The 13,945-nt window shown below is 37.4% G+C and overlaps 1 protein-coding gene across 4 annotated transcripts in view; it reads right to left on the minus strand.

Moving 5' to 3' along the window:
• Positions 1-13,603, minus strand: part of ABCI10 (ABC transporter family protein) — a 29,718-nt gene extending 16,115 nt beyond the window's left edge. Inside the window, exons 1-3 of one of the 4 annotated variants that reach the window (XM_008811368.5) lie at positions 13,208-13,387; positions 4,152-4,194; positions 3,912-3,998 (exon numbers count right to left, since the gene is read on the minus strand). In XM_008811368.5, coding sequence (XP_008809590.2) covers positions 3,912-3,998; positions 4,152-4,194; positions 13,208-13,236 — 159 coding nt within the window. In that variant the 5' untranslated portion in view covers positions 13,237-13,387. Of the gene's footprint in view, positions 1-3,911; positions 3,999-4,151; positions 4,195-13,207 lie in introns of those variants that run through there. The other 3 variants (XR_016396393.1, XM_008811367.5, XM_088704171.2) reach the window with 3 other exon arrangements.
• Between the last annotated feature and the right edge of the window lie 342 nt (positions 13,604-13,945).

Genomic DNA, 13,945 nt, shown 5'->3' on the forward strand with positions numbered 1-13,945 from the left:
TATGAGATTGCATTATATGGAAACAAGGAACTGAAATTGCCTCCAAAAATGGCACTCAATAGCCTAGTGCATAAGCCTATGCTAGAAGATTGGACAATGTTGAAATGAAATCCTTTGAACATTGACCAGCTTATTGTTTTTTCTTCCCTCCAATTCTAAGGTGACATTGTTTCGGAAGCTAATCTCTTTAGCTAGAATAGCATTTAGAAGAGTCATAGTATTTCAGATAAGATACTTCAGTGTTACGTTTCTATAAACTCAATATGTAACATGTTTTGTCCTCAAACTTGTTTTGCTCTTCGGAAATGGAGTTTAGCATAAATGAATCAGGAAGAGACCTGCACTAAGTTTATGCATGCGAAGGTACAATGGCGGTAGAAACTAGGAGTCAGAATGATAGTCACTGTAAGTGAAGATGACCTTTACTTTGAACAGTTCATGGATTAATTTAGTTTGATAAACAAGGTCCAAAGATTTCTGTAAGGATATGTGACCAAATATGTAAGTGCAAGTAATATCTGAGCGCATATTGCCCTTCCACAATGGGATTTTGTAAAGTAATTTCTCAAAAGAGAGTAGATAGGAGTATTCGTGAAAATTATCCAATGAAAAGTCACAAATAATTCTAAAACCTATCTCTGGAGAACACTCAAGACTGCATGCAATGTCTAAGATGGGAATTTCATAGTCTTGTTTGTATCAATTTAGTACTTGTTTCCAAGAATGCAGTTTCATTATGTAACTTTCATGTCCATGCCATACCATAGATTAAGTTAAAAACCAATACTAAGTTACCTATATGATGATTTGAAACTTACCATGCATGCCATCTGGAATTTAAGATGGTTTTTCTTGATGTACATTTAGCACATAATAAAATGATCCCCAGCACAAATTCATGTTGCAAGACTACTAGAATTTGCTCTCAGGGACATGAGAATACATCTTCTATATATAATGCGAATGTCCAGCATTTGTGCATGATGCCATGCATCTCACTTCCCTTAAAAAAATCGTTGTTGTTTTAGAAAATATACTGCTCCATATCCACTCTCTTATAGAAGAAAAAGAAAAAGGAAGAAAAGGATTGGATAATGTACACTTGGAATCGGATAACTCTAAGCGATCATGATTGATGGAATCACCACCATCAGTCAAATGCTCCTTCCACATGAATAATAAACATGCACCTCATGTGCCCAGCAGTAGTATATTTTGCATATCCATCCTCAAAATTCACAACAAATCCCAAACTAGTCCATTTATATTGAAAAACATGGAAGAATGTGAGACTTTTTGAAGAAATTACAAGGTCAATGGTTCACTAGCTCATGAAGCACTTGCCAACTGAAAAGATAAGAAGCAATAACATAATGGAAGACAAGTATAGAACAAGAAGTAATGGTACTATGAAGGTCCTGTGCCAAGCAGTTAGGAGTAAAAAACTATACATGCCTTTAAGACAGATGACCCACAATTGTCATGTTTCAACTTAGTTATTAGGCTCAAGATATCATTAATATCTAAATCAAAAAGATAAGTAAATGAATTATAACATAAAACTAATGGGTTGTCATATCTATCTCACAAAATGTTACCTTGAGAATTACACTTTTGAACAAAGAAAGGAGAAGAAACTTTTGTACTTCTGCAGTAACATAGAGTATAATATATACATCAAATACCACATGTAGACACCCCCAAACACCTTTTTGGCAGCTCCTTCTGTGATCCAAATGCTACATCAAAACTAGGATATCAGCAAAAGTCTAACCCGGCCATGCATTCCTAGCTAAATATCCAAAAATCCCAAGTCAACTTTAGGTCAACCTTAGTCATACCTCACCCAAAGGTCCCAAACCCTGTAGTAGAAATTCCCTAACCATAGCTAGGCCTTTTAAAATCAATTTTATCCATTTTGGTTTAAGTTCCAAATGTTTGTGTCCGACGCATCAATGTGGACCTAAAACAGTCTTACTAATAGCCTGTTTGGCTAGATTTGACCACTGGCCAAAATGAATTACAATTTGGTCCAAAATTTACCCACATGTTCGCCTACACTTTGAGCCCACAAAATTTCAGCTCAATATAAGCTCTCCAGACACATGTTTCAGCATCCAAAGTAGGCTAGTTGATTGACACCAAGACAATATTTACCCACTTTTGTGACTCATAAGTGGCTCACTAAACCACTTGAACCATGCCATCGATTCTCTAAAATGAACTGTTTAATGCTTCTTGAAATCAAATCTCAGCCCTCCATAAGCATTGATTCATGTGAGAGCCATGTAGTCATTCATCATGTGAGCTAAGGAATCCAGTCTTGAGAAGGCTCTAGAAGGCCTAATCTCAGCCACTAAACCAGCCCCTCACCTATGAAAAGCCTCCACTAGAGAAGAGAATGGATCTTTTGGCCATTTCGATTTGTTAGAAACCCTTTAACTTAGGAAACCCTTTTCCTTCTCCCTCTTCCCTTAGCTGGAAACATTAGCAATAACCCTGCTGCCATGAACACTACCATTACCTTTCCAACTTAGATCTACACACAATGAACCCTCCTTAGTCTAAATCTAGCCTCCTGCCATCTTTTCCAAGCCTAGACCTACATCCTCATACCCATAATTCCCAAGTTTCCAAGCCTAGATCTACATCCTCATACCCATAATGAGTTCTTGAAGGAGAAGCAAGCAACAAGCCTCAACAGGGATTTCAACAAAAAGGAGACCCCTAAGGGGTCCTCTCCAAGAAGAAGAGCCATTCCATCAATTGGAATGTAGATTTGATACCCTTTTCCTTTATTTTCTTTTCAAAAAAATATAAGCAGCTTCTTTCAATACCATGCACGGTTTACCACACCAGTCGGTACTAGTGTATACCATACACCAACTGTACCATACCGTACCAATACCGAATGTGGTACAAGGGGCGTACCGACACTTGGTACGCCGTACTAGCCCCCATACTAGGCATACCGACACTGTAATAAGTTGGTACTGATACGGGGTCCGGTACCGAAACGACGAATCTAGATCTCATGTAATTTCATTATATTAATGCTTCTTGCTTAACAAATGCATCTATTTCACTTACATAACTTAGACTAGCTAGTGGAGTAGCTTATCTCCTCTTTTTATTTCATATTTACTTCGAAATGACCTCAATACGCCCGTTTTTAGGATACATAGGGGCAAACCTCAATTACCTAGCCCTAGAGAGACTCCGAGAGGCATAGCATATGTGGTCCCTATGTCATGGGAGCACCTGGATTCGAACCAAACCCATATCTAGTCTTCGATATGGGAGGAATGGAATCTAGTAGGCATTCATAAACTTTGCCTGAGAGAATGTGAGTAAGAGCCCAATCTATCCAAGGCTGGCTAAGGGGTGGCTCCCTTCCCTAGCAATACCCTTGGCCTTACTTTTCCTCTAGTTCCTTCCAGTCCTTTTCCGATTCTTCAGATTAGGTTTTTCCTATTTTTCTGCCTGGTTGGAAAAAAATGTGGTGGCCCTATTTCACATTCCGATTGATGGTTGCCCCCCTTGAGGGATGTCCACACTGCAATGTTGCAATATCTGATATTTAGAGATTAACAACTTGTTGCATGCAAAGCATACACATCCCATGCCCTAATCAATAATCCAACATCTGCAAGACTACTTTGTCCAAGATACTGAAGGCTAGAAATGTGCAGTAAACAGTTTTAATAATTACATGAAATTCTCGGTGTAAAACTATTTATTTTGGTCAAATTTCTCTGTGTACTATCAACAATCCGACAATCTTGATTCTTGACAATTAACATCTTTCAATTTGCAGGAAGTATCATATTTGTTTTTATAGAGAATAGAAATATGACTCTGAGTGGGAATGAAGGAAATATCCAAAGTAATTCAGCAGCAGAAAGAAAAACCTGGTGATCAGGATTTTGGAATACAAAGCTCCTTGGCCTATTGACATGCATGGTTCCATCAGATGGATTTAGGAGTCCTGCCAAGACCTAACCATTCATGAAATGAGTTCATATACAAACACATGATTGCAAAAAATGATAAGAAAGGTTAACAAAGTTTTAAATTCCTAAAATTTGTGATGGTGTTGTATTATTATGATCATGCATATTGGAGTATGAAGTGTCTAAAAGTATACATACAGAGGAAAAAAGATAACTGTAGCCTCCGGCACAGTCCTTAGTCCTGAACAAAGAATTACAACAAGAAAAAAGAAATTAATCCTATACAAAATAGATCACATATATGGTCATATAAATATTTTGCAAATTATTTGCTTTATATGATATGAGAGTTCTGCCACTGCTTGTTTATCATTTGTTACATATAAACTATAGAGAGACCGTCTCTTTATGCTTTCATGAGAATAGTGAGAGTTGTCATATGAAGATTCAATTTTCAGTGTCTGCACCTTTATTAATCTGAAAAAAATTTACTATACTAAATGGAAGTTATATCACCGGTGTTTGAATCTCCAGTTGTTGCATTTCCACAGATTATACCGATTATCTTCTAGCTTCCACATCAAGCTTATAGGCATTCCTCATTTGCTGTTACATTCCATTACTTAATAAAAATTTATCAGCAGCAGTTGTATCCGATCCTATGACCCTCTGTAATTTTAATATCTAACCCTCTCATGTAGCACCATTCTTTTTATTGTTATGCTTCACAAAAGCTACTATTTTAATAAACCTCATATTCCAACGACTCACTGCTAGACCCAATATTTTGCTTCACCGAGATAGTATCTTCACAATGCTACTCCCTCATAAGGGGAAGTTTCATCTCCACCAAGATTTCTCTTTCAAATTATCCTAGAGCATGTTGCATGAAGCAAAATGCTGTCCAAAAGATAAGATGTATCTCCCTAACATGAGCTTAGCAAAGCAAAAGAAAAAGAAAAAAACATGCTGCACATACATTTGGTAAAATGCAATGGAGAAATTCAGAAACATCACGGAAGAAGGATAAAATATAACACCATAGACAATATCCGGTGTAGCACGTACCGGACCAGTCCGGTCCCTGACCAGTACAATACTGCGGTAGAAAACGGTTCCAGCTCCATAGAGCGGTATAGAGGGTGTACCAGTGCGAATCGGACCGGTTTGCATCAGTACGTGTTTGCAGCGCGTTATACTATGCGGACCGGTTTGGCACCGGTACGAACCAGTCCGAATCGGTCCAGTAGGTCACCGGTACACCTACCGGTACCGATTCGGCAGACCATAGACAATACTTTGAAAAATACATATGTATGTGAATACATGAAAGTAATATAAAAATGAACCAATTTATAGAAATGCTAAGCACTGTTTGGTGTCATTTTGGGTGACATGCTATGGAGACTAATTTGTAAGACTTTTCTAACCAGACTTTTGGGTTTTACTGATGTTTAGGTATGAAAGAATTTACAAAACTTTAAGATTTGGAAAATTCCTTGGCATATGAAAGAAGAAATTTTGACTTTGAGCCAAAAGTTGGGGATTTGAGCTAAAGTCGGAAATCAACTTTTAATCTTGAAGATTTGAAATTTTTGTATATTTTGAATTTTCATTGAATTCAAATAGGGGATACTTCCCTATTTACATGTAATGTCTTAAGTAACTAGAAGTTTACTAAAATGATATTACACATAAATACGCTTATGTTTGCCTTTGTCTATTTGTACCCGTCTTAATCTACTGCTGAGTTACTTTTTGACCAAACCAATCTAATAGGTAATTGACTTAGTGGGCCCTACTTGTGACCAACATACATAAGTGGTGGAGAACCACCTAGTGAAGTGGACCCCACATAATCCAGAACATCTCTCCTTGCCTTTAAATAGAGACAAGGAGGGAGGCCAAAGGGAAGGTTAGCTCAGCTAGAAGAAGTGGAAGAAATTCTGGATAAGGGTTTTGGGTTTCATTTATTCATTTTGGGAAGTAAGTTCCTCCATATTATTTTTGAATCTCATAGTCCATCTTAATCTTACCTATGGTTTTGAAAATTTTGAATTAAAATTCTTTCAAAATTTATGCCTTTCCTATAACTACTTTTATCAACCATTCTTTATTTAAGTGAAATATGATAAATTTGTACCCTAAACTCAATTCACAAACCAAACAATGGTTTTGTAAATCTAAAGGACCTGATCAGTTTTCATATCTTAATATCTCATTTGTATTTTCCAAATTTTGTATCTGCTGGAAATTTATGTTGTTTCAAGACCTCAAAACTAATTCCAAAACATGGTTTGTTTTAGAATTTTGGAATCTCTAATCAGCTTCGGTGTTAAAGTTGTTTAATAATAGAAATTATCATTTGTTCCAAAGACTTTTGACTAGTTCCTTCTTTGAAAATTAGCACCATGTTAATTGGTTGTTATCCTTTGGTATTTTACATGGAAATTCTGAGTTGTATGAGATTTTAAATTGGTATTTGGAATTTTACCTATGTATTATGACTTGAATCTAACTGTATGTAAGGCACCTCGCTAGGGGTTCATATGCGTCTTTCATTCTGGCTATATTTTCAGTCTAGGGCCTATTTGGGAAATCCAGCATGATTGGCTAGATTTTCTATAGGAATCGGGTCTGTTAGCCTACTCAACCCATTTTTTCCTAAAGGTCTATCCTAATCTTAGCCTAGATCCCATCTATGGGCCTGTTGGGCTATAGGATGAAAAAAGGACCTATGGAGGTCTTTTTTTCTCCCACAGAATTTGTGCTGGAGAAGAATTGGGTGGATATGGGCTCTACTTAAATAGATTGTGTAATCTATGATCCAACGGGTGCTGGATTTCCCAATCAAGCCCTTAGTTTACAAAACTTCCCAAATACCTTGCAAAACACTTATAATATGAACATATATATTATAAGTTTTTGTAAGGCATTTGGAAGATTTTCTAAACTGAAAATATAGTAAAAGTGAAAGACTTATGTGAACCCCTAGCGAGGCGGTATATCAGCTATAATCAGCCTCATTAAAATTACTGAAGAGTTTTGTGCAGATTCCTAAGGAGGTGGTATTTGTGGCCTCATTTGTAATATCGATAAGGATTCATATGGACACTTGGCTAAGCAATATACATGGACATCAAGGATTTATGTGGCCTCATGGGCATTAGCAGGAAGGATTTTATTACAAGGCCTCATTCCGTAAAGTTGATGCTGTGGGATTTTGGCATCTAATATTTTGGTCATTTTAGAACTTTAGTTCACATTTAATGGTGTGGGCTATCAATTTGTATTTTCTATCATTCGCTGGCCAGAGGGGAGGAGGGAATTCCCACCCCCCACCCCTCACCCGCCACCCCCCACGTAGGATATTGAGAGCTCACGTATTAGATAATTACCTATGGAGATTTTCCCACCTATAAATTTTAAGTTCGTTTTTTTGTATGATTTTTTTGAGAACATGCCATGAGATCTCCATCTCTCTATGTTTATCAACATACAAAGTCCATCTCCTACACTCCTCAAATTCCCCACTTACTAGGAAACTAATAATCTGTTAGAAAACCTCTACCTAGTTTCTTTAAAGATTAAAAAGTACAATATGAAACTGGTGATTCAAAGCCTATAGAACCACACACCTTGTGTGGCCTAGATAAGAAGATAGAAGGAAAAATAAAGATATTGGAAGGGATAGGAAGCATGGCTGACTAAGAAGACATCTGTCTCTATCTCCATTTTTATACTTTCCTTCACATGTTAAGGATCTCGTACTTGTCACATATTTCTTTATAGAAACCTGTACTTAGAGCCTTACAAATTAGTATTAAATTAGACATGCCTATTCTTTTTGTTTGTGGATACTTTAAATTTGACGAGTTAAGGACCTAAGAATTACAGAATGTTTATGCACCTTATTTGTCATTTGTGCACTTATGCATTCAAGCAAATTGATGTATAGAGACCTGTATGATTATTTGGTTTTTAATTTTTGATCTTCTTTTTGAAATAAATTACAAGTCAAGAATCATCATTGTTGTCCTCCAGCTGAAATCCTAGCTCCCTTGCCATCACTAATTTTGATTGCTCATGCACACATGCAAAGAGCATGTTCTTGAATATATATATATATATATATATATATATATATATATATATATATATATATATATATATATATATACTTTTTAAATGCATACACTTTTCAGGAAGTTCTATGACCAATCATATTCTAGAAATTCTTATTTAGAGACCCTCTCTTTAAGACTTAACATCAGCTCTTAATTATGAAGAACTACTGTGCTATTTTCAGGTTACCACAACACAATCAACTATCGAAAGGTCAATAACTTTCTTGGAGGAGAAGTCTTAGATTAAGATGAATTAGTCTTCACCACTCTTTCATGATGAGGTAAAGATGGTATGGAAGACCCATTTTAACAGGTTCATATAGCATAAAGGGGCTGATGGAGGTCTAACATTGGATTGGCTGCCAATATATGTTTAAACCCTATTAACTGAACTTTATTCTTAGTCTTTGATTTCAATGACCATTTTATGTTTAATCCCCGGCCATGTATACATGCATAATCTACATGTAACTGTGGGCAAAGTATGCATAAGTGCGTGCAAAACACTGGCCAAACTATGTAAAAGGATTAAATGTAAAATGCAAATTGTATAACAACTAAATGTAAAATAATAACAAAATAGAGGTCATAGCAAATCCATGCATAGAAAGATAAGTAGAGATCGCACGGGGGCCATGCAGTACATGCGACTGTGCATTGTGCACATGGAGGCATGGAGCCTATGTGATCACAGGCTACATGTGGTGCACGGACAATCGTGATATACAAAATGGAACTCAAATATGAGAGATATTGAGGGAACATATGATGCATTATTAAGTTTTCATCAACAAGACATTTTCTAGGCCCACAAGTTACTGTCATACTTATGAAAAGTATAAAGCATTCTAGGTATCTCCAGACACTATTCCCTTTTTGCTCGTAGATACCCTAATTCCCTATATAAATTTTCGAAGTTGGCCATAAATACAACCAAGGTCGGTGGAACCAATACCGGGCACTATACCGGTTCTCCGATAGCACGAGTTGGTACGGGCCCGCGTCGTGCCATGCCGGGCCTGTACCGATAGAGGAGAGGGCGACACAGATCATGGGAGAGAGAAAAAGAGAGAGAAGGGGGAGAGAGAGGGAGGGAGGGAGAAGGAGGCCGGCGGACAGTGGCGAAGGCCGGCGGACAGTGGTGGAGGCCGGCGTTTGGGCAAGAAGGGAGGCCACTTTTGCGATGTTTAAGTGAAGTCAGCAAATCGCCGACTTTACTTAAAAATCGCAAAATTAAAAAAGCGGTCGCACATCTGTTTCGTTCGAAACAAGAGAACTGGCCGCGGCCTCGCCTCCCGCTCAGGCGTCGGCCTCCGCCACCCTACGCCGGCCTACACCGACCCTCTGCTGGCTTTCCTCCCTCTCCCTCCCTCCCCCGCTCACTCTCTCTTTTCCTCTCTTTTCTTCTCCACCTTCGGCAACAGTTTTCGTTTCTTCGAGCGCTCTCTGCCTCGAGTGCGGTCTTTCGCTCCATCTCTAAACATTCCTTCCTACCCCGGCTCCCGAACCTACATTTGAGAAAAACAGCTGCAGATGAGTCTTAACCCGCTTCCTAGAAGAAAGCGACTGGTTCTCTTTTGGGCATTCGGATTCGGAAGTTAGAGACTCAAGAGGTTGCTTGCCTGTGACTGGCTTATTGCTCTTATGGTAGGGCAGTAGCTGCTTCAACCACCATATTCTCCCTTTTTCAAATTGGAGTCAGCCTCTTACCCATTCCTTTGAGGTTGGTGGAAAGTGTGAGATCCAAATCACTGGGACCCATTTCATTTTTTGGGTTATCAAATGGTACATAGTGTTTCGGTCCTCTTTCCCATTACTTAGAAAAAGTGAGCCACCGGTTCAGGTAAAAAATTCGATACCAGAGTCCCAGTTATTCCTCTTATTGGATCATTGTCTAAAGCGACAGGAGAGCCAGTGGGATAAAGCTTTTTCTTCTCCTCCATCCTTTCGATAAGGTCAATCAAGAAAGTGGAATAGCCAAAGAAAGAGCGGCAGAAGGCCTAGTACCACCAGAACAGGAAGAGCATAAACTCGGTTCCACAGAAAGGAGAGAAAAGAAGACAGGTTCGGAGCTATCTACTAAGAGCTACTAGGAGCTTACTAGCTATCTGGGTAATGCTCTAAACCGTCGAATCACAACAGCCCTTGCCCTTGCCATGCAACTGCTGCAGAGATGGGCTTTTTCTAAAGGATAAAAACAAAAGGCTAGATTTCACTCTTTCGAGATTTCGAGTAGCATCTAGAATAGAATCCAGAGCAGCTAAGAAAATAAAAGTGCTTGCCTGATCTTTTGTAGGTGTGATGCTAAATTTCCTTTTGTTTCTGTGTTAAAGCGGTTGAACCGCAGAGACATAACATTTCCGAACGGCTTTTTGACGGTTTGAAGATGGCGATGGTGATTGAGCCGGTGCTGATCAAAAAACCCAAAAGGGCAATCATCGTGTAAAGAGTAAGATCAAGTGAGGTGCTATCCATTGCCAATACCATACTAGTGAGCCGCCGATATGACTCGGAACGGCCAGAACCACCTGATTCGGGACGGTTCCGCCGACTCTGGATACAACAATAGCATAGTATTAGAAGGTTGAAAGCCAAGCAAAAAAGAAGTGGAGGAAGGGGGTAGCCAAGTGAGATTCTTCCCTTAACCTTAATTCTTTTTTCTATTTCTTTGTTTGTTCTACAAAACCTCGCCGTTCAAAATTACTTATCACACTAGAGATTAATAGTAGGTTTCATCCACTGGACCACGATTATTGTCTCCTTAGTAAAATACTTCCATAAAGGGAAGAATCGTATTATGTTAGTGATTGCATAAATTTGTAATGAGTCAAAAATATTGAAGATTATTTGTGCTTTTATTGAATATGTACAAGTGAGAAAGATTACTAAAATTATTTTAGAGATTTTATATTTAAAAGATATTTTCCTCCCTTCTTAGCCATCATCTTATTGGATTAAAATTATGTATTGAAAATACAATTGAAATAGTAGTAGATTCAATCCCTCGAGCCCCAATTATTGTCTTAGTAGCAAAATACTTCCTAACAAGAGAGAATCATCAACGATTGTGTTTGTGATGGCATAAATTGTAATAAATCAGTAATATTTAAGATCACATAGAATTGTCATCTTCCTGATTTCATGTGATACGCAGAAGTGAATTTATTTCTAGAATTTTATTTAATAGCTTTCAAGTGCAAATATATTTATATATCCTTTCTATCATCTCATCAACTAATAGTGATATGTGATCATAAGGATTTAATATTTGCCATGATAAGAACATTACACATGACAATTTCAATAAGCCACATCTAAAAAAGCAGTTATATATTATCTTTTAGTGTTAGTGTCCTTTAGCAGCTAAATCCAACCCTCGCCCATCCTTCCTATCAAATCTCCCCTTCCCCATTCCTAGTTTCATTTGGTTTCATAATGATATATTTTTGATAAAGAAAAAAAGGAGTGACATTATCATCTTCTTTCAATCTAGTAGGTCTCAACTTATTCATGCATTTTTATTGGAGTTACTAATTTGGGTTTGCACATATTTGACATGGGTTTTCAAATGATTATCAATATCTTGGTGATTAGAAAATTAATTTTGATGCATGCGAAGTTGCCCTTTCTTCCATGCTCATCTAATAAATGCAATTATAAAAAATTGTTCTCATCTCTTTAATACTTTTTGGTCTAATACGTCTTATGTCTAAAGCCTTAGAACTTAGAAGACCTAGTCATTTCCAAATAAGGCATGCCTCATCTAAGGAGTCTTAGTGCATACTTATTTTTACCACTTTTCTTGAGTCTATTATCATATTGATTATCATTGACAAAATATGTTTGACAAAGTAGGTTAGGTGCAACAAGATATTTGATTTGTTGTGTTTACCTACTGCACCATCTTGAGGCATGACAGCTGTTAGTGCAAATTGGAGAGGTCCAATCTTTAAATCATGTCCACCTAGACTAAGTCTAATATCCTTTCCCTTGCCTCTTATTATGTCTCTTCCCTCTCAATGTGACTATGAAAATATTGTAATGGTTCCATTTTATGTTGATTTCATCTTGCAAAAAACAGAGTCTTCCAGTTATACTCCTTGATAACTATTAACTTTCTCCTACCTAAAAATATAGTAAGGATAACACCATCAAGAGCTTTCATAAATTTACTTTTAATTCTAACAGGGTTTATTCTTTAGTTTTTGAGGGTTATAATTCATGCAAAAGATTAACTTGAGAACATTAAATAAAGGTATCTTTTTTTCGTCTCTGAAATATTGCCCATTTATAAATCAAAATATATTCCTTTTTGGTGTTTGTTATCTTGTTCGAAAGTTCTTTATGTTTTTTCGCAGTTTATCTTATCCTTGGTCGTGTTAATAGCTAATAGCAATCATGTAGTGTTTTAAAAGTATTTCACTATTTTTTTTTTGAAAAAACATAGTTATGGTTTTATGAAAAAGGCCCTAACTGTAGAATCTTTTAACAGTAATTATGTAGTATGTTTATGTGTTTTATGAAAAAGGCTCCAACTGTATTAGCAGAAATTCTTAGTGTTTGGTTAATGGATGGATTCATGAGGATGAGACCCATAGCACCATATATGCATTATCTTTTTTATTTATTCTTGTAAACCTTCACATATTTCATTATGAGTTCATTATATAATAATGGAGTAAATGTTTCATGGGCAATTCCATATCTAAAACATTTTATAGGGAAAGAAGAACATACTACACATACAGAGAGGACTGACTGAGTAATCTATAACGCCAACACTTACTCGTTGAATCCAACTTCAAGACTTTCAAATCCTCATAAGAAAACATATGTCCGAATCACATTCATACTATTATAATATTACATAAAAAGTATATGATGCATAATACAGAAAAACATCATCCAAGCAAACCAAAATGTATCCTGCAAATGCGAGAAAATAGAAACTATGCAATAATTTTTTTAAAAAAAAGCGAGAGAAAACTGATCCATTAATACAACGAACTATAAAAACTCGAATCAGCTAGCAATCATGATAAAGCAACAAAAAACTGATCCACTAACAAAAATTAATAATATATTATTCGGTTTTAAGGAGGAAACTAAGGGGAGGCCTTGGAATACCTTGAGAAGGGTGGACTTGCCGCAGCCATTGGGCCCGAGAAGCATCCAGAGCTGCCCGGGGGGGACGCAGAGCGAGCAATTCTTTAATATATGGACGAGCTTGCCCGGCGGCCTCGTGGAGACGGAGAAGCTCAGGTTGCGGGCCTCGATGGCCGGAGCGGCGGCGAAGGCCGGAGTAGAGCAAGAGGCACGGAGAAGCGGCCGCGCCTTCGAGAGATGGGGACAAGGAGCGAGGGAAGAGCTCGTCGCCAGATGGGGCGACATCACGAGAAACACAGAGACGGATGTGAAAGCGGGGCGTTCGCCGCCGGCCGGCTTCCAAATAATAATGGATACACAAACACAAGCCGGAAGCGATTTCTTTTTGGAAGATCGGTTTGATTCCGAAAATCTCGAGCGATGCGGTCCGGTTGGTATATATTCAGTATCTTAGGGGGCGTTTGGTAACCCCAACAGGATTGCAACGGTGATCTAAGATCCCGATGATTGAATGCGGGAGTTATTTGATCCATGAGTGACTTATTTGGTATAGTACGGAGATGGAAGATCACCGATCACATAATACCACAAATACCCTTGAGATATCTTACATGAATTTTTTATGTGTTTTTAATTTTAATAAATCAAAAATATAGGATAATATGCTAATTCCTATAATAGCTTCATAATTTTGTCACATATTCTACTTTTAGTAGCCCTTATCATATATTTATTAAATATATAAAATATATTATAATA

The sequence above is a fragment of the Phoenix dactylifera genome, chromosome 9 (genome assembly GCF_051530095.1).
Source record: "Phoenix dactylifera cultivar Ajwa chromosome 9, Ajwa_hap1_PhDact_Kaust_v1.1, whole genome shotgun sequence".
NCBI lineage: Eukaryota > Viridiplantae > Streptophyta > Magnoliopsida > Arecales > Arecaceae > Phoenix > Phoenix dactylifera.